Here is a 21,619-nt window from a genome sequence, read left to right on the forward strand (position 1 = left end):
TTTTAGGTGTTTAATGTTTATTTAGTTCATAAAAAAGGCACTCCCCCTCCAGTCTTCGTCCATGGCATTTTCATGGCCACTTCCTGTTCCATGGCTTCTTTTAGTGCCCAAATTACATCACATTTCTTGCTGAAGTCCAGTTAAAAATAAGCAGACACATCTAGGGAAAACAACAGACCACAATGGCAATGCCATGAAACATAAAAATAAAATGTTTGTTACAGGAGTGCAGCAACGCAGACAGCATCTCAGGAGCACGGCTCATTGGCAGCTGCGGCTATGTTAGCATTTCTTTCCGCTTCAAGTTCAGAAACAAGCTGGACAATCTCAGGGTGACTGAATTTTCCTACAAAGCAAAAAGAAAGGGAAAAAGCATTCCCATATTGACAAGAGAATGTATCTATTTCCCCAGCTTGATGCCAGGGCTCTCCAGGGGCTCTAGTCTGTAATCTGACCCACACTTCACCCCAAGGGAGGAGATTCCAGGTCCTGGAAAAGGGGCCGAAGGGGACCACTTCGCATTGATTCTCTGTCACTTCAGGTGACACGGAGCATAAGCATGAGACTCAGGCAAGGGATCCCCAGTTAGGCAGAACTGGGAAAGTTTACCAGGCAGCCCCCAAATGCCTCTACTAGGAACTATGAGAAAACTCAAGTGTGAGGGAGCCCAGAGAGGTGAAAACAAGCTCCACCCATTCCAAACCTGCAATTAATCAAGGTGCAAAGCACCTACAAATAAAAAGTTAAGTAGGAAGACCAGGGGGTCTAGGCTTTCCCAGGATGTAAACAAGGATGGAGACGTCTCTCTTGCAAACACCTCTCTGCTTCAACTGGCTGATGTGTGCTATTGTCCCTTCTCCTCATCCCTGCCTGGGTTTCTGCCCTGGTGGCACCAAGCTCTAAGCTATGGAAGGTCCATAGTGGCTAGCACTGGAAACTGTTAAATCCAAACTGTCTTCCCTCCTGGTCTTTTCTTGTTTGTGCCTTTTGTTGCTCACTGTTCATTCCACACTAAACTCTACTCCATTTATTCCCCACCCTCAACCTCTCCACAGGAAAGGGATGGACGAGGGTGCCAACAGTGGGTTTCACTAACATAATGTTAGTTGTCACACTGAGTAAGCCGAACCAAATGGATTCTTGTTGAAAATGGTGTTGAGTACCTGCTGTGGAGTCGTAGAAGTCTTGCAGTCTCCCGGGTTTGTTCTCCAGGTCTTCATATTCAGATGCCTGAAGAATCATCTCAAATTGGTCCAGCTGCTTCACAAATTTGGCTTCTGCAGTAGATTGGGTCTCATACTCCTAAGTAAGGGAAATTAAAGCAGCAGGATTAGGGATGCATGATAGGGTATTCCAGGAAAATTCTGACTCTGATACCTGAAATCAGAGTCACAGCTAAAAGCACATTCTGTATGGGCCACATTTCTCCATCGTACACGAACCCTTAGAGACGCTTCACCTGTAATTTCTCAGTTCAACACGAGGACTCCATGCAAGGATGTGCTCACCATTCCAAGTGTTCTACCAGATGCTCTGGAAGTCTCATTTGCTTGTCTTAGACACTTTCAAGCTCTTTTCTTCCTGTTTAATATCCTGTCTTCATTTCAAGATTTCAAGACCATTATTCTTTAATCCACCTGAGTAGTTTAGATCTTTTTAATTTCAAGGTGATATTTCATCTTACCCTTCTCAAACTTGTATGTTGTATGTCCCTTTCCATTTAATGTCAGGTTTCCTTTTCCTTTATAAGTGACTTTCTAGCTTTTTTTTTGGTTACCACATTACCTGGGAATCTGTTCCTACTTTCCACATAGGATAGATCTAATTATGTCCCTCTGGGTTGTGACTATTGAGGATACAGTCAGGATCTGTGGATTTACAACGCATGTGTTGGGGGGGGCGTGGGTGCTGAGGGGCAGCAGCTTTTTTACCCTTCCTCTTCCCACTGGCCACTCCCTCCATAGAGCAGATCTGAAACAAGAAGCTCCTGGAGGTCTGCTTCTTAGAGCATGACACATGTCACACAACCACAAGTCTCAATTAATACTATACAGACTCATTCTTCCATTAAGACCAAAGTGCTCCCAACTGGTTTCCTGCCATGTTCTCGTTTGTAATTCCATCCCAGATGTGTTCGGATAATAAACCTGTCATGCTTTCTTGGCAGGGTGATGTGATATGAATCACGGAAAGGTTTCTTGGTTTTTATTAGATGCCTTATTCTTATAAATGCAGTCATTTGGATTTGATAGAGCTGAAAATTGTACAGGGGAATCATTTAAATACGAAACAAAATACATTTTCCTTTATCTCAAAGGCACTTAAAAATAATTACATTTTATTAGTGTTTATTCACATTCATAGTTATATATTTATATTTAATAAATTCAAGTTCATGATTTAACGAAAGGAAATGGAATACTCCAAGCATAGCAGTTTATGATCTTTTTTCTGTTGAAAGCTGAAAGTGAGAAAAGGTTTTAAGACCATTAAAAAATATAATACCATTTTATAACAAATTCTGGTTAACGTACAGATTTCTTTTAAAAGAAATATAAATTATTGAATTTTTCTCTCAAAAAATAACAGTAAAGGCATTCTCCAACTTTATTTTCCAATAAAAAGGCAGAGTAAAAAAAAAGAATATAAAAGACAAAACTCTAGGTGTGAGAAGGACTCGTGGCATTTGGAGAATTTACTGCAAGTAGTTCTTCAGGGCAGGACTGAGAACGAGGGAGGGAGACGAAACAGAAGAGGCTGCAGACGGAGGCAAGAGCCAGCTCGTGAAAGGCCGTGTGGTTTACGCTAAGGAGCCTCAGCTTATCCCGCAGCTACTGGCATCACTGAAGGGTTCCAAGTGGGAAGAGTCATGTTCAGATTTGCACTTCAGGAAGATGATTAACTGCAGTGTGCATACAGCTAGATTAGAGGCAGAGAAACCAGGTTTCAAGACTTTGCAGCAGTAGCAGAGAAGCTGTAAGAATCTGTCTGAAGAGAGGGTTGGAGGGAAACTGGGAGGATGAAGAAGCGAATTAAAATATGAAAGTGAATGAGATGGAAAGTTGAAAATGACCTCCCAGTTTCTGGCTTCAGTAACCAGGCAGATGGTAAAATAGGGAGCAAAAGACAGACAAAACACTGACAGAGCAAAGAAACAACAAAACCAAAACCTCATGGATAACATTTACAACAAAACTAAGGGACATGACATTCCCCTAAACCCCATAATGTGAGTGGAAACACACCACACCACCTCCAGCCATATGCCCTGTGAGCTATGAGCTAGTATAGGAGGTGACTTTGGCTACCTGCCTGAGCCTTGGGCCCAAGCTTAAGTCTGCTTACAATACTGAACAATGCTTTTTTTGTTTGGAGACAGAGTCTCACTCTGTCACTGCAACCTCAAACTCTTGGGCTCAACGATCCTTCTGCCTCAGCCTCCCAAGTAGCTGGGACTACAGGCATATGCCATGACACCCAGCTAATTTTTCTATTTTTAGGAGAGACGGGGTCACACTCTTGCTCAGGCTGGTCTTGAACTCCTGACCTCAAGCAATCCTCCCGCCTCGGCCTCCCAGGGTGCTAGGATTACAGGCATGAGCCACCACACCCGGCTCACTGAGGAGGTAGGTGCTGGCAGCCCTGAGGCTCTGCAGAGCCTGGAGGCTGTGATGAGCCATGGCTACTGTCCCTGTGGTAGAGAAGGTCCCTGCATCAGCGCTCTGCCACCTTCACGTATGCCTGGAAGAGACAAATGACCAAATGACTCAGATTGGGGTTTTATAGAGCAACAGAAGGACAAGAAGTCCGAGTAGGAAGGAGATTCAAATTCTAGGTTCTGAACATGGAGGACTAGAAAAGGAAGAGAAAGGGAGGAAAAGAGGAAGATCAAAGTTTCCACCTGCTTCCTTGGGGAAAGGCTGCCCTGTTTGAATTTTCCACTCTCCTACCAAGAGAGAAAACAATCCAAGGACAGGTGGATGTGCTGGGTGTTTAGCATGGAACTGGGGGTGGGAGGCTCCCTTTATGCCTTGGGGCTCAAAAAGATAATTTTTTATAACAAAATACAGGTGGTGAAGTAGACATCTTTCTGAGATATTCTCAGAAAAAAAAATGAAAATGTTTTCTCTTGGCTTGCTGAAATGTGATTTCACACTTCTATGGTGAAAGATAAATTATAATCAAGGATGTTTAATTACTTTAAATAGATGGTGACCCTCTGGGCTTATAGGTATAGCTGTGGTAATTAACATTTCAAAAATCAATCAACTGGCATTTTCTATGTAACTAGTACTAGTCTGAGTTCCATGGGTACAGAATGACAATATTTTCTTAAACCAAAATCAGGATATATGGACTGGAGACAGAGGAAAATAGAGCTCACTATGTGCCAGGCAGTATGCTAAGTGCTTTATATATATTAATTACTTTAATTGCTACAACTCTATAATTATAGCCATTTTACAGGTGAGAAAATTCAGGCACAGAGAGATTAAGATCCCCGAGATCACCCAACTAGTAAACAGGGCAGCAGCACTTGAACCCTGGAAGTCTGATATTGAAGCCCATGTACTAACACACTGCACATGAATTACAAAATGCAAAAATTATTATGGATCCCTGTACTGCACTGAATACTTTGTTGAATACTATGTCAAAAAATTCATGTCCACCCAGAACCTATAAATGTGATCTATGAAGGTGACATTATTTGGAAATAGGATCTCTATAGAAGTACTCCAATTAAAATGTGGCCATACTGGATTTGAATGGGCCCTAATCTAGCAGAGGGAAATGTGGACACAGATATACAGATAATGACAAACGACATATACTATGTGACTACGAGGAAGAGAATGGAATGTGAGCCCAGGAATGTCAAGGACTACAACTACCAACAACTAGAAAGAGGCAAGGAAAGATCCTTCTCTAGTGTTTTTGGAGAAATCTTCTTTAATAAGCCTTACTAATTCAACCAATGACATTTACAAGACAGTAAAATTATTACCTGTTTGGAGGTTACCAAGTGTTTTAATTCTCTGTGTTTTATATTTATGTAAATCTAAAGCCTTTCTAAATAACTACTGTAGTATTCTCTTTGGAAGACACTGTTTTAACTCAAGTAAATTTTGAAGTAAAATTTTTAGCCAGTTGCTGATGACTAAGACAATAATGTAATAGACACTGCCACTGTGTTTACAATGATCAGGAAGCACAAGGGTAAAATTCTTATAAAAGGTTTTCAAATTATGAGGGCATTTCCCTCTTAAGAGACAATACATGGGATTAGTTTCATATATACAGGTGCCAGTTTTTTTCTTTTTATGTATGAGATGTGATCTAACTCCACTCCATTATTCTTCAACTTATACAGTGTTCCAAAAGTTCACTAGAAAGTACATACTTTGAGATAAGAGATACTTTTTCCTAAAGAAACTCTACTATACCTATAACAGCGGTAACAGCTCTACCTACACTGTCTGCTATAACAGACAGTACCTCCTCCAGGCTCCAGATTAGATACCACACACACTTTGCCAGATTTAATTTTTATAATTATCCAACAAGGTAGGTATTAAAGGCCCACAATCTCTCATCTTCAAACTGGGAGCCAGAACTGTTTCAGATTTCAGCATTTTCTTATTTTAGAAAAATCATATGGTACATAAAGTATATATTACAGAATACCTCTAGTGAGGTCTGGGGCAGCTCCCAATTACCAAGCAGATGAATATTTCTCCATCAAAGCATATTAATTTTCACACCAAAAGGGATGAATAAGGACTCTGTACCCTCCTGTTAGCTCAGGTAAGAATTTGCTGCCAAATGAGTTTTGGTCAGGTTAAATTTTTTAAAAACTGGCTCTCTGAGCTTTTTGAATTTCCTAATTATGGATGAAGGTGTGTGGACCTGTCTGACTCTCATTTTCTAGAGGAGAAAATGAGGTCAACTAGAGCTGAGTAACTCATCCCCAGGTGTGCAGACCGGAGTCAGGATTCACCCAGGTCTCTGTGACAGCAAGGCTCCGGTCTCTGCACCACACCCCACCGCCTTAAAAGGCTATTTCATCCCATAATTGAGCCAAACCACAGAAATGACAGTGCACTACAAAGGCAGACGCTGCATGACTTGGCATTCCCAGGAGAAAGATCTGTGCAGGGTTTCAAGCCCAGGCACTTCCTACCTCGCTCCCAAGACAAAGGAGTGCCTGACCCAGCACGTGAGGCAGTAGGAAAGGGAACCCCGCGGGCTTTGGGGCTGGGGAGAGGCAAGGCAGGGCAGGGGCCTGAGTATGTGCAAAGAGGAGGTGGAACATCCTGTTCTGAAGACAGGAGTGAATTTGGGCTTTGGAGAAAATGTGGCGAGTGAGAGTGAGAGGCAGGACTACCAGGAATAGGAGGGGTCTAGGTACTCAAGCAGGGAAGGGCCAGTGTGGACTGGCTGGAAATGAGGAACACAGTAGGAAGGGGGGATTGTTTTCTTTCACAAATGAACAAGAACAATGGGCAAGGAAAGCAATAGGAGCAAACAGCTGAACCTGCCCTTTCCTTCCAGCCTGACCTCCACTGTCGTTAATTAGCATAGGAAGGGAGCTAACACTAGGGGAGGCCCAGTTCTGGGCCAGGCCTCAGGGCAGCACTTCACCTTGACCTCACCCAGGCCTGACAACCCTCCAGGGTTTACAGATAGGAAACAGACTCAGCGAGGTCACCGAGCCATGAAGTGGAGAGGCTAGAGTCAATCTCAGTTCTGAACTACCCCAAAGTCCATATTCTTTTCAAGGGCCAGAAATAGGTGGGTAGGTGTGGGCAAAGCAGCAGGAAATCCAGGAGCTGGGAATCAAGATCCTACCAGGCACTGCGGTGGCGAAGGACAAAAGGATTTTGGAGGGAAAAAAATCTCTATCAGCCATGAGTCATTTCTTCAGCAGCTGGGAGAGGAGACACAGACACAAACCAGACAGTAGTAAGTTCGAGACAGCTTGTTAAGATAATCTAAGTCAACTAAAACATTCATGAGCCATATAAATTCAGTGATAGTTTTTAAAAAGTAACTCATCACATATACTTACTTCCCAAAGTTCATAGAACTCCTTTCTGAGGTCCTCTGGTAGGAGCTGAGTTATCTGCTTCATAGCTTCCTGAAATATCAAGCCATTCTTTTAACTACGTTCACATTTATCTAAGTTAACAACCAGTCTATGAAAGCCAAATTATGAGCTCAGTTTCTTACAAAGAACTCCCAAAGGGGCAGCAGAATAAATTGGCCTATATTGGACAATATTTATAGGTTGCAAGGAAGGCAGTTGTGTATTAATACATTAAATAAATAAGTGTATTTATTCTCATAGGCTTCATTTAGCATTTATTTTGTGGCCTGCGGCACACCAGACACAAAAAGGACAACAACAAGGGTGTGAAACAATTATAGAAATATCAGAAGTGAACTCACAGATTTTACATCTTGTGGATGTTTACATCTTGTGGACTTATATGCCCACACAAATGTCAATCGTAAGTACACCAGAGTTCTTGCTGCTGCTGCTTCTTTTTTTTTAATAGAGATGGGATCTCATTGTGTTGCCCAGGTGGGTCTCGAACTCTTGGGCTTAAGCGATCCTCCCACACCAGCCTCCTGAATAGCTGGGATTATAGGCAGGCAACACCACGTCCAGCAGTACCAGAGCTCAAAACAAACCAACATCAAAAGCCCAGACTCTACCACTATACAATATATACATATATCAGAATTCAACTTGTACCCATTAAATCTATTAAAATAAAAAAATGTGAAAAAACCAAACCTGAGAGGAGAATGGGAAAGTAACAGTAAATTACAAAGCTCAAGGAAATTTTTTGTATGGTATTATATTCATTTTTTATTTCTAAGATGTTTCTATAGTAAAATTTAAAGTACTACACAAATGCGCAACTATTGTCATTAACATAAAGGAAGTTACATAACAGAATTTTGTAGGTTCACGTACTCACAGGCTGAAAAGGGATACTAAAGGGCAGTTAGTCCAACTATCCATGTAGCATCTCAACCCCTGAACAGCCTCACAGAACACTTCTGTCCTCTCTCCACAAACATGTCCAGACGCTGCCCACGCGGGCTTTAGGCAGCACTGACAGTAAGTACTTTCTTACACGAAGCTGAAAGTTCTCCCTGTAGTTCTTCCACTATGCCTAACTCCATCCCTCCTGTTTTCCTGTCTGAACTACAAACACAAGGTCAAATAGGTGGACAGTGACCTGCTGAGCTAGATTATCTGTGGCCACGGTGACTGATCGAAGAGATACCCTAATAATTCAAACCAGGCCACTCGGGTGGTCTGCATGATTTGTCCAGCAGGGGCTGGGAGAAAGAAGCCATATCCCCAACCATGAGGAGAAGCCTACATGGGTTTTGGGTTGGCCAAAACCCAAAGAAAAGCAGAGATGAAAGAAAATGAGAGCAGAGGGTGTTCTGTACTTCTAGTTTCAGAGCTCCCAGGAGCTACCCTTATTGCCGTCTCTTCCTTCATTTCTGAGTTGCTCAAGTATCCTTCTAAAATATCATGTTTTGGAGGCAACTGACTCTTCTTTTTAAAAAATTTTTTTGTAGAGACGGTCTCGTTATGTTGTCTAGGCTGTTCTCAAACTCCTGGCCTCAAATGATCCTCCTACCTTGGCCTCCCAAAGTGCCGAAATTATAGCCATGAGCCACCATGCCCAGCCAGGGAACAACTTATTCTCAATGGCTTCAAATTCCTTCACCATCCTCATTCTATTCCTTTTAATCTGACTCAGTTTTTCTAACCACAGGTCGGCTCCTGGGGAAGAATACGGTTATAATACCCAATTGGGGCAATATAAAGGTTTTATATAAAATAGTGAGCTGGGGAAACCAATGAAAATAAAGATGGACATCTATGTGTATATTTATTTATTACCAGGAGGGAAAAAATGTTATAGAATACAACCACTCCCAGAGCAAACCATATTTGCCAGTATCAACAATCTGCTCTTATAAGTAGCATCACCATTTTGAATGGCTTGTCCAATAATAAAGGTATAGCATCATATCACCCTTAGTAGTATGAAATTTAGTGCATTTTGTACCTGCATTCTCCCTTGTTTCTTTTTCATAAATTTCAGCAAAAATACCTGTGAAAATACTTTGTTTTCACAAATTAAAGGTGTCTTTATAAAAAGATTACTTTTCTCTATATTATTCCAGAAGCACAAGTTTGCCTATTTCTTTTGCTTGAAAAGAATAAACTGAGAACGTGTATGAACAGGTATATCAAAACCTAAACTTTTAGAATACAAACATAAAAGTCCTGCTTTGACAAGAGACTATTTTAGTTAACCTAAGACTGAACTGGCTTTTGGTGATCACATCCAATTACTGACTTATTAATAAAGCTTCCTATTGTCTAAAATAATCATGTTCTTTAAAAAACAAAACAGCAAACAAACATGTTGTTGCTCTCTTCCTGAAACTATGTAATGATTTTCTGGATCTAAGCTGGCTGATATTTGTTATTATAAAATCATGAGCCGAGTGCAGTGGCTCACACCTGTCATCCCAACACTTCCTCAAGGAAGATTGCTTGAGCCCAGAGTTCAAGGTTACAGTGAGCTATGACAGCACCACTGTCCAGCCTGGCTGGACAGGGTGAGACCCTGTCTCTTAGGAAAAAAAAAACAATCAGAATTGCATTTGTGAGACCTCTTGGTCAATATCCCTTGTTTGGCAGTATAATGCCACAGAATAAAGCTCACCTTTTTAAATAAACCCTCTAAAACTGACTTGGCTAAAAGTCCAGGGTACACGGCTGAATATGTCAGCCCTTCCCTTCCTGGTCATGAGCCCTGCCACTCCCACTTCTACACTGAGTTCACTTGTTCAGACAGAGATTTAGAGTGACAGCTTCCCTAGCCTCTTCCTCTGTTAGCAAAATATATCAAAAATTTGTCTGAAGTTCTGAGCTGAATGAAGCTTTCAGCAAATATCTTGTGTCAGTTTTGTGACAAGTATCTGGAAAGCATTATTCATCATTCACACATTGCTGAGGCTGAACAGTATAATAGTCTAGCATCAACAGGAGACTCTAGATCCAGATTGGGTTTCAAACCTGGCTCACCATTGACTAGCTGTGGAACCCTGAGCAAGTTAACCTCTTTGTCCTTCAGGTTTTTCATCTATAAAATGGGGTTAAATAATGGTACCTACCTAAAAGGATTGTGAAGATTAGGTAGTTAACATATATAAAGTGCTTATTACTGGCACATAATAAGCACTCTATATTTTCATTTTCTCCGTCTTGTCATGTTCATTCCCATGATAAAGTTCCATTCTACTTTTAACGTCCTAGCTGTTTTTTGCAACTTTAACCCTTGCAGATACCTTCATACAGTGATTCTGCCTTATGTTTACTGAAGTCTTCCCTTTGCAAATGAATATAACTTGCCACTGCTGTATTCCAGCTTCAAGTTCCATCCCACTAGATCTCAATGATTCTTTTATATATCATTTATCAACTTGGGTTACAATATAAAGTTTATGCTATCAAGTTCAAGAAGGGGGCAACACTATAATTATTGTTTTTGGCCCCCTTCCTAAATTTTTTCTTCTATGCCCTCATTCTCTCTTTCATCTTAATACCTACTCTCCTCCAAAACATATCAGCCTTCCAGGTTTATCAAGTATAGTTGGCCCTCTGATTAAGTAGGTTCCAAATCTGTGGATTCAACTAATCATGTGAATTGAAAATATTTGAAAAAAATAAAAAAATAAAAAACAATACAATAAAAAATAATCACAAATTTAAAAAACAATACTGTAACAACTATTTACATAGCATTTACATTGTATAATATTAGGCATCATAAGTGATCTAGAGATGACTTATACAGGAGAATGTATGTAGGTTATATGCAAATACTATACCATTTTATATAATTTGGTATCTCTGGGGGTCCTGGAACCAATCCCCTGAAGATATGGAGAGGTGGCTATATTTCTCCTCCCTTCTACTTCAGTTAAAGCCTTGCTGATCCAGTCAGCAGGCCTGGGCAAATGGTGCTTCCTGGTTCTCATTATGCAAGTTCCACCTAGAGCCAAGAAACCCCTATTTAATTATCTTAATGCATGGTTCAGACACCCAAATTTTGTTCATAAACACCATCTGCATAAAGAATTGTTCAGCTCTCAGATTTCCTTCTCTGTTCCTAAATCCTGACCAGCAGCAGGAAGAGGCAATGCCATATCAGCGCTCTCCAAAAGCCTTTGGTTTCTTGTCCAAGAACTTGCGATTCTTTAAAATGCTTCCCTGGTCCCTGCTGCTTATGACATTTATTCCCCTGTGAGTCAGCAGCAGTGGGCAGCAGCCAGAAGGTTTGATGAGGCTGGAAAGGTTTTTCATCATAGCCAGGATACAGCACCCAGGAAGACAGCAGCACCTTCTCCAGTTGTTCAGGCCCCTTTTGTGTCCCTCCATGGGGCGTCACTAGCCAAGACTCAGCTCTTGTCAGGACACTGGTAGGTTTTCCTCACCTCCAGTGGGTGGAGATCTTTCACACTGACTCTGGTGCTTCTCCAGAAGGTTCTGACTTGCTTCTCTGTGGAGTAAACCTCAAATTCACTGTGTGCTTCCAGAGGAACATTTTGTCTTTTCTTCTTCCTCTGTGTCCCATTTCTCCACATCTTCTCCTTACTTTAAGGTCTTTGATGACCCTCTGGTACTTCAATATATGATTTCTCCTCCACAATGTCCAGACTTTCCATTGAATAAAACTCTCATGCATCTTGCAATAAGTTGTATAATTGAGGAGTTTTTTTCCCCTCATTTTCCTCTATCTTGTATTTCATTACTCACCATCCTCCGGTTCAGGTGCTAATTCCTTTCTGCAATTCAGAATCTTGAGCTAACTGGTATCTTTTTGTATTAACTCTGCTAATCAAATTAAGAATTCTTTATTCATGGCAGCATAGATTCACATAGAGAAACATTTCCTTTGCTTCCTCCCCTTCTGCCGTGATGGTCAGTCTATATTTTGGACCTGTATTTTGGCAGCAAGAACACATTCCTTAGACTATTCCCCTTGCACCCACATTTTTGGGTGGGTTAGAACACCTACGCTGGGACTCGCGTTCCTTGTGGCTCTTCTCGCATCTGACGGTGCACAAATGCTACCAGCTACTGAGCTCTAGTCTCACCCAGCTGTCAGCCTACTGGCCTTGTTAAACCATCTCAATAAAGCAATTTAGGATCAATCTCTCAGGCCTACAATAAAAGCAGCTTGCAAGAATCTTTGAACTGAGAACAAGCCATTCACTATCAAAAAAAAAAAAAAAAAAGAATTCCCACATTTTCCAGCCTCTGCTTCAAAGATGTCATCCTCTTTGCCCTAGGCTCTGAGTTTACAGCCCAAATTGACATTCATTTAATATCTTATGTAATATGATATTAATATCTTATGTAATATCTTAAGTAATATGATTCATTACTTAGTAATACAAATATTTTTTCTTTACTTTGGTTTATTTTCAACCACTAAGTTCAAGGACTTAAATAAATTTACTAAATAAGAATTATAATAATTATTATATTTGTGATTTATAGAACTTCTCTCCAAAGAGCTTAACTAGCATGGAGAATTCCCACAAATTCACCTAAGTTCTAGCTATTTCCATCGTTCTAATGAAAGCCAGACTACCTATATCCACATACTAATGAGAACTGAAACCAATCAACTCCATTTTCTGTCCGCATGTTAAACAAAGCTGGGAGAGGCATACATTCCTATTCTTGTGTTAAACAAGCTTGAGAACAAGCAAAAACCAATTTACTATTTACTCCAGGAAACCTCTCCTTCTGCAAGATAAGACTGAACCACCTAAAACAGAGTAAGCATTAACAGCTTACTCTTTGAGATTCTTCAAGACCTTACCTCATTATTCCCACCAATTGAAAACTATTATGTCCTAAACTGTGCAATCCCAGCTAGTTGTCTACCTTGTCAGATCTATCTTAACATTCTTCAGCCCAGGCCCTAAAACTCTATGGAAACATCCTCCCCTGACCTTCCCTTTCCTGAGACACTACTGAGACTGCCAAGGTGGTATTCTCCCTTACTGCAACAGGTCTAATAAACTTAGCGTGGCTTCGGCAACAGGTTTTTCTGGTGGTTCTTTGCAGAGTCAATAGTCAACACTGACCTCTTCTCGCCTATGTTTTTCTTCTTTGGGGACGTTATCTGCTGGCGCTATGTCCCCAACGATGCATTCTGCCATATCGTGAACCAGGGCTAGGCGCACACATCTGACCAGGCAAGAAATGTGGAATAATTACACAGAATTATATTCACTACAAGTTCCTTCTCTATACTATTTTGAAGTTACATAATATATTTTACTTTCTCCACCCTCACAGAGTATTTTAATACACTATTTTCTAAAGTAATTATATTCTGCCAGCCTACAAGAGTTCTGAATCCAAACTGCTAGTTAATATTCAACACAACACACGAGAGTGCAGGAGAAATTGTCAACATGAATTTTTTTTTAGATGGCTGGTTTTTCAAATCTCACCTTAAAAGGTTGATAACTTCAGATGACAAAGCCAGGAGATGATCTGGTTACAGCATTTACTTACTGATACAAAATTCGGAGGCAATCATTTTATCCAACGTGCTAGTTAGATACCAAAATGAGGCCGTTTATACAGTAATGGGTAGAGTTGAACAGATCTGGGTTTGAATCCAGCAACCAACACTTAGTAGCTGTGTGACCTTTATCTAGTTACTTAATTTCTTTAAATGCTCAATTTTGTTACCCTTGATTTTGTCATCTGTAAAAAAGGGATCATAATACTTCATAAGGTTGGTATGAAAATTAAGTTTGATAATTCATGTTACTGGCACATGTTGATCATTCAACAAATGGTTATGATCATTGGTGATTAATGATTAGCGATTACAAAAATCATTATCAAAATAACAAAGTCAAGTAATGAGATAAATGCACCAGAGGGCCAGTCTGTTTTAGATTCCCACTATTACTAAGCCAGTACAAACCCAAATAGCCTTGTCTTAGATTTCCCTGCTTCCAATCTCTTTCTGGTCCAATATGAACTTCAGACTACTCCCAATTTCATCTCTATTCGACTTCACTTTCATCTTGTACTATTTGCCAAAAATCACCTCAGTTCCACACCATCTGCTGAGTAACAGGATTCCTCAGACTCCTAATGAACCCTTTGCTATACTCAAATGGATTTAGTTCTCACTTCTAAGACACTTTACTTTCCTACTGTCAGGGCTTTGGTTTCTCTGACTTTCTCTCCATGTGCAGTGCCTTCTCCTACCTCTCCACCTCCATCAACCCCCTTCAAAGCTCAACTGAGATTCTGCCTCCTCTATTAAGATCAACCAAGAACTGGTGATCTCCTCTCTGTTAGAATACTTTGCTAATTTCTGACTGTAACTAATTTTGTGCTTTTTGCAGAAGCCACTTCAGGCCTGTGTAATTCATTTTGGATTTATTTACTGTCTTATAATACTAGTAAACTTTTGTCCTGTGCTCAAAAAGCATTTAAAAAAACTTGTTAATTGACCTATGGGGAGAAGATACCTCTTTTTCAGCTGAATTTTGCACGTGCAGCTCCACAAAGTTATCTCAAAAATGGGTGCTACTACTCATAAACGGGCTGATAAAAAACACATAGTGTACTAATACAATGATAGAATTTTAAGCATAACACGCTCACCTTCAAGACCCTAATATCACGTTTTTGTTTCCTCTGAGACCAAGGCAGGCTCTATCACTTGCCAATAGAAAATCCAGATTACAGTTTATAGCAACTGAAACACTCAACACAGAGGTCTCCTTCCCATATCCTGAATCTGTATGGTTTGTCTCAAAATAGCTTTTCTTGACTTATATGCTAACCTACAAGAATTTGACACAAGCCTCAGTCATGAAAAGTGGTGCACACCAGAATCCCTCAAAGCACTAAAGTTCAGATCAGCTTACCTGCCTTTGTTAAGATGGTCATCTTTGGTCACCATGGCCATAACTGCCATCCGGTACATGTGATCTGATACACTCTCTGGCTGCTCAACATTTCTGTATATCCAGCCAGTCCGTGGGACCCTCTGATAAATATGAAAAAGAAAAAGAGTTTCAAAAAACCAAATATTTCAACTATTTGCTATGCCCTTCAAGAGATGTCCAGAGAATAGCACACAGAAGCAGGGTCGTGGTTTCAGAACCTATTAAAAAATGTTTTACTAAACTAACAAAAATGATCAACATAAAATGATCAAATCAACTATAGAGTTCAGAGAATGAAAGGGGAAGAGGAAGACAGACAGAAGTAGTTCACAAGTATATAGTACTGAAGTCCAACAGTCTAAGTTACTCTGTTACTGATGTGTAATCATGGAACATACACAAGTCCTTTAGATCAGTGGTCCCCAATCTTTTTGGTACCAGGGACTGATTTCATAGAAGACAATTTTTTCATGGGATGGACATTTGGGGGAGGATGGTTTCAGGATGATTCAAGCTCATTATATTTATTGCACAAGCAAACCTCTCTACTAATGATAATCTATACTTGCAGCGGCTCCCCAGCCGTAGATCACCACCTCAGCTCCACCTCAGATCATCAGGCATTAGATTCTCATAAAGAGAACGCAACCTAGATCCCTCGCATGCACAGTTTACAGTAGGGTTCATGCTCCTGTGACAATCTAATGCCACTGCTGATCTGACAGGAGGTGGAGTTTATCCGGTTATGCTAGCGATGGGGAGTGGCTGTAAATACAGATGAAGCTTCCTAGGCTGCTTATATCCTGCTGTGCAGCCTGGTTCCTAACAGACCAGACCTGTACCCTATATCCACTGATCAGTAGCCTGGGGGCTGGGGACCCCAGCTTTAGATTGTAAAAAGAAAACCAAAGTCTCAGGGCTATCCTCAGCAACTCCTTATGCAAAAATGAAGGTAAAGGCCTCAGGCACCTGTGAAGAACTGGCCCCACAGATCATTCATTAAGGAAATTCCTTGCTAAACTCCCATAAGCAAGAACATGCAAATTATAACTATGTCTAGCACCTAAAACTAAAGCCTGTTCCTAGTTCCACACTAATAATGAATTGCTTTTTGTTTTTTTTTTTTTTTTTTTGAGACAGAGTCTCACTCTGTTGCCCGGGCTAGAGTGAGTGCCGTGGCGTCAGCCTAGCTCACAGCAACCTCAAACTCCTGGGCTCAAGCAATCCTTCTGCCTCAGCCTCCCCGACGAATTATTAGTTCATCTTTACAGGTAACATAACTGGAGACACACAGAACCAGACATTCTTTCACCTACCCAGGGACACCTACATAATTGATGCTTCCTTCACTCTCTTTTTCTCCCTTTAAGTAAAATGCAGATTTCCTGGGCGTCATAAGCATGTAACCATTTTCATTTTACCTCATTGGCCACTTCATCCCTTTTCTTTCTCTCTGTATACCTTCAAATGCTGAAGCTCCCAAATTCCCCTTCCAAAAACAGCCACAGGTCTGCCTGTGGCTCGTGTTTTCCCAGGTGGCTCCTAAATTTGGCTTAATAAACCTCCATTGATTGAGATTTTTACCTTAGTCACTTATATGGGTTGACAAGACATAACAAAACTGCGTTTTTCCCAACTACAACAGTTGTGGCGTTTTGCCTTCAAACAATCCTATCCTACACAAGCAGCAAACATTGTGATGAAGGCGCTGAACTTGAACAAGGAACAGGCTTCCAAAGTCTGAAGATGAAGGTTGATAATAAAGGCATTTCTAACTGCTGGACCCTACCCCCAGCTGTGACTCTTTCTTTTATTCGGATCATATGATCTCGGGGAAACTGCATTTTTCTCCCCAGAACTCTACATCTCTAAAGAATTTTATAAACAGTAGTCACAGTGGCATGACACAGGCAATCTGCTTTAAACTTGGAGAAATTCTGCAAAATCTAACTGAAACGGGGGAGAGGGGAAGACGCACATAATGAAACTCCAGCGTGTATTACATACAGAAGTCTTATTTTGGGAGGTAACCGCGACAGTTAAAACACTCCACTTAAAATCTGCAGGGCCAATGGAGTCTCTTCTTCCCACCGACCGCTCAGAAGCGCCGGCCCTACCCCACCGCGCACACACACGGGGTGGTGCGCCCGGGAAGCGCTCGGTGCAGACGGCCCGGGCGTCGGGCGGCAGCGCGGCCTGCGCGGCCCCGGGGCTGAGCCGGCCCTGGGCGCCCTGCGGCCCCGCGCGGCCCCGGCTGCCCTCGCTGCCCTCGGCGCCGCCTCGCCGGCTCTCTTCCTCCGCCTACCGGCCGCAGCCGCGGGGACGTTTGCCTTCCCGATCCTGCGTGGCGGGGAGGGCCGAGGAAGGGGGGAGGCCGCGGGCGCCTGTCTCCCGCCCCGCTGCGGCCCGCGCAACCCGCCGTCCCGTCCCCCCCTCCCAGGGCTCGGCCGCTCACCTTGAGCTGCCCCACGAGTCGCAGGAACTGCAGCAGGGACCTGGGCCCGCGGCCCGAAGAGGCCGAGGCCATGAGGCCAGCAGTGCTGCAGGGCCGAGCAGGCCGCGTGGTGAGGCTCCTCCCTCTCCTTCCCCTCCCCCTCCTCCCTCCCCTCCCTTCCTCCTCTCCCCCCTCCTCTCCTCCCCCTCCCCCTCCTCCTCCCCCTTCACCCTCCCCTTCCGCTGTCCCCCCCTCTATTATTCCTCCCCTACTTTCCTCCATTCTACACCCCCGCTTCCTCCCTCCCCCCTTCCTCCCTGCCCTTCCTCCTCCTCCCCTCCTTCTCTTCCCCACGCTAGTTTTCTCAGGCCCTTCTGTGGCTGCCACTTGGGCATTTCTCCATCCGTGGCAGACACACTGCTAGGCGTATACTAGGCACTCAATTCTTGTTTGCTCAACGCCACTCACCTAACTCCATCAAACTTTTTATGGATTGCAATTCCTGTGGGCGGGGCATGTGTGTTTGGAGGACAAGGGCTGTGTCATATTGCACCAAAATCTTACCTTTTAGGAACTCAGCTAATTGGGGGAAGAAATAAGGAATGTTACTTCAAAATGAGAAATCTATACCATTTTTACAGAGGCGCTAGGAAAGTGCTTTGGAGGGGAAAAATTAACTGGGCGTGACAGAAGTACTGGGAGACTTTGAAGGGAGCCCCAAATGCGCTAAGGAGTAACGGCAATCCCATGGTGAAAACCCAACCTCCCCAACACCTCAAGTGCTCAAGAATCCCCAACCTTCAAAAGGATGGTCAAGGTCTGTCCCAGCCATCTGTCTTGATTCCATCAACAGCCAGTGATACCAATTTTTAGAGGCAGTTAATGCACAAGTAGACTGAGGGACTCACGGAGGGAGAGTGATGGAAGAAGGGTTGGAAATAAAAAGGAATTAGAATTTTTCCATTCATAGCACAAATGCCTGTTTTATACCTGGTACTAAGTGCTGGTGATTCAATGATGAACTACACAGGTTGGTCCTTGCTGCTCGTGTTGCTTGCAGTCTCACAGTCTGTTCAATCAGGGCCAGAATACTACACCAGCAACTGTGCTAGAACATTTTCACCTACACTCGTTTGTGTATTCATCACAGCAAGAAGACGTTGGTACAGAAAACTGCAGAATAGCTTCTGTGGAACCCTAAGACAGCCAGCATCTGTTGGCAGCATCCAATATGGTAAGGTCAGCTGCATAAAAGCAGCACTTTTGGAACTCTACCACCAAAATAAAAACTTACAGAAGTACAAGTTTCTGATACCACCATTCACCAGACTGTTTGCCTTGCAGTACTGAGTTCCCATGAGTTGACTGTGTCTGTTTGTGTTTTTATTCATGTTCCTTACACGTTTCCTTCCTATAGATTGCATTACTGGAGCCTCCCATGTTACCTTCAGAACTGCTTGTGTTGGAAATCATCACAGCTAACACGTGTATCATAGTGGCTCTTCAGAGAATAAAATGTATCTGTGTTTCTTAAGTGAGCCTTTTTGGAAGTGGAGAATCTTAAAAAACATTTATCACTTACTTGAAATTTAGCACTGAAAGGTTATTTTATGAGAACGTCTTTGCTAAGGGGGGAAAAAGATGAAAATCCCATGACTGCAGATATCTTAAACCACTGGTATTACCCAGAGAGCCTTCATAAAGGGGCACAGTTATGTCCCGTGTTATAAGCATTGGGTATGGCCTCAATGGCTTGAAGGAAGAAACATGCAAGTCTCTGAGCAACCAACATAGTGCAGATGGAGTGCAAGCAGTTTACATCTACGTAGACCATGCGATGACCTTATAGAAGGGACAGCAGAAGATGGAGGTGAAGTGCCACAGTCTCCGCATTCCTCTTCCTGGGTCCCAAACCCAACTCCGTCATTTACTTACTGATTGTGTGACCTTGGACAGGTCATTCACCTGTAAACCTCAGTTTCTTCATAAGTGTAGCAGCTACCTTACAGCAGTTTTGAAGGTTAACTTGGCCAATGGCACAGGAAGAGCTTACTACTTGGAACTACAACAGCTATTAACGTTATATGAAAATAAGCCTGTTTATTTAAGACAATATCTACAAAATGATTTTTTAAAAGTAAATACTGACATACCCTCAAAGACTAACTCACACTTCTTAGTGGTATGTGCTGTAAATCCTCTGAATGCATAGCAATTTGGGCTCAAATGATTTACCAAAAATTAAGTATCATAAGACCTAATCTAAAGGGCTCCAAATGTTTTTTTCTCCCCTAACATATCCTAGAAATATTGTTGAGGTTTTCAACTTTGGGTGTGGGGGAGAGAAGGGCAGGGTAGGAGGAGGCAGAATGAGAAAGAAGGAAATATGTAGGTAGCAAAATTCCCCAAGGTGATTCTAATACATTTCAATGTTTTTTTTTCTTTATCACTGACTTATTCCTTATTTACTATTTAGTTGATATAAGATTAACATACACTAGAAGTTCAATAGCTATTCAAGGTAATACATAATTTATTAAATACTTACTCAATGTTTATTGATTCCTTGACTTATGCTAAGCACTATTCTAGGCACTAGGGATATATGAATGAATAAAACAAAGTTTCTGCCCTTGTGGAGCTTATAGCTGGGGGAAGACACATAAGAAGAAAAAACCAAAACAATATGTCAGATGGAAAGAAGTACTTTAGAGAAAAATAAGCAGAGTAAGGTAGCTAGAGGTGTGGAGTATAGTTTTACATAAGGTAATTAGGGAAGATTTCACTCCTAAGGAGACATTTGAACAGAGACTCAAAGAAAACAAGTGAATCATGAGGATATCTGAGTTTAGAAGATGAGGTGGAGAGGATTTAGATGGAGAGGCTTCTAGGTGGGTGAGGACACAATACAAATACCCAGAAGCGAAGTACCTATAGTGATTTCTAGGACAGCAAAGAGGCTAGTGTGGCCAGAGCTAAGAAACTCAGGGAGAGACTGGGCGTGGTGGCTCACACCTGTAATCCTAGCACTCTGGGAGGCCGAGGCGGGAGAATCACTTGAGCTCAGGAGTTTGAGACCAGCCTGAACAAGAGTGAGACCCTGTCTACTAAAAATAGAAAAAATTACCCAGGCATGGTGGCATGCACCTGTAGTCCCAACTACTTGGGAGGCTGAGACAGGAGGATTGCTTGAGCCCAGGAGTTTGAGGTCCTGTGCTCTAGCCAGGGTGACAGAGTGAGACTCAAAAAAAAAAGAAAGATAGGAAGGAAGGAGGGAAGGAAGGAAGGAAGGAAGGAAGGAAGGAAGGAAAGAAAGAAGTAAAGGAAGAAAGAAAGGAAGGAAGAAAGAAAAAGAAAGGAAGGAAGGAAGGAAAGAAAGAAAGAAAGAAGAAGAAAGAAAGAAAGAAAGAAAGAAAGAAAGAAAGAAAGAAAGAAAGAAAGAAAAAGAAAGAAAGAAAGAAAGAAAAAGGAAGGAAGGAAGAAAGGAAGGAAGGAAGGAAGGAAGGAAGGAAGGAAGGAAGGAAGGAAGGAAGGAAGGAAGAAAAGAAAAGAAACAAACAAACAAACAAACTCAGGGAGAGAGTAGCAGGGAAGGAGGTGGCTGGCCAGTTCATGGAAGATGTTGGAGGCTGGTGTAAAGACTTTGGCTTTTAGTCCATATGACATGGGAAGCTGTTGGAGGGCTTTGAGAAGAGAATATTCTGTTTCTGATTTCCTTGTTAAACAGATCGGTTTGGCTGCTATTCTGAGGATAGACTATAGGAGGGAGGGAGGAAGTAGGAAGACAATTTACTTGACTATTGAAATAATTCTTTTGAGAGGTGATTTTGGTTTGATCCAGGGTGGTAGCAGTGGAGGTAGGGAGATGTTGAGTTTTGGATATAATTTGAAGGTAGAATTAATAGGATTTATGACACATTGGATGTGAGGTATAAGAGTAACCAAGGAGTCAAGGATGACTGTATAATTTTTGGCCTGACCAACTAGAAGGATGAAGTTTCTGTTTAAGCTGGAGAAAACTGCAAGAGTGGGTTGTGGGAAAGGGTAGGAATCAGAAGTTTAATTTAGAGCATGTTGAGCTTGAGATATTTATTAGAGATCCTAGTAGAGATATAAATCTGAGGTCAAAGGAAAGGTAAG

General features: G+C 41.9%; 1 protein-coding gene and 1 long non-coding RNA gene across 4 annotated transcripts in view; one reads left to right on the forward strand and one right to left on the reverse strand.

The window, feature by feature from the left end:
- Window positions 1-17,617, reverse strand: HDDC2 (HD domain containing 2). 3 transcript variants are annotated; one of them, XM_045544302.1, is made up of 6 exons: window positions 17,501-17,617; window positions 15,025-15,146; window positions 13,210-13,312; window positions 7,073-7,141; window positions 1,164-1,302; window positions 1-160 (listed from the first exon to the last, which is right to left on the reverse strand). In XM_045544302.1, exons 1-6 carry the CDS (start codon window positions 17,570-17,572, stop codon window positions 141-143), a joined length of 525 nt encoding a protein of 174 aa, XP_045400258.1. In that variant the 5' UTR covers window positions 17,573-17,617; the 3' UTR covers window positions 1-140. The 3 variants fall into 3 exon arrangements, with proteins under 3 accessions (XP_045400258.1, XP_045400256.1, XP_045400257.1); XM_045544300.1 differs by having other exon boundaries at window positions 1-346; XM_045544301.1 differs by lacking the exon at window positions 7,073-7,141 and having other exon boundaries at window positions 1-346.
- LOC123633231 overlaps window positions 17,331-21,619 on the forward strand; it is a 12,284-nt gene continuing 7,995 nt past the window's right edge. The window contains exons 1-2 of the long non-coding RNA XR_006733563.1: window positions 17,331-17,609; window positions 18,630-18,713. This is a non-coding gene — a long non-coding RNA (uncharacterized LOC123633231). The remainder of the gene's footprint in view (window positions 17,610-18,629; window positions 18,714-21,619) is intronic.

Source organism: Lemur catta, chromosome 2, assembly GCF_020740605.2.
Source record: "Lemur catta isolate mLemCat1 chromosome 2, mLemCat1.pri, whole genome shotgun sequence".
In the NCBI taxonomy this organism is placed as follows: Eukaryota; Metazoa; Chordata; class Mammalia; order Primates; family Lemuridae; genus Lemur; species Lemur catta.

Bases quoted from the DNA above. Each gene is read 5' to 3' on its own strand.
- HDDC2 (XM_045544300.1), bottom strand. From the start codon at position 17,572: ATGGCCTCGGCCTCTTCGGGCCGCGGGCCCAGGTCCCTGCTGCAGTTC. The intron at 13,313-15,024 runs GTAAGCTGATCT...TTGCCTGGTCAG, and splicing joins GACCATCTTAACAAAGGCAG to ATGTGTGCGCCTAGCCCTGG. The intron at 347-1,163 runs GTACTCAACACC...TTTGCTTTGTAG, and splicing joins CTTCTACGACTCCACAGCAG to GAAAATTCAGTCACCCTGAG.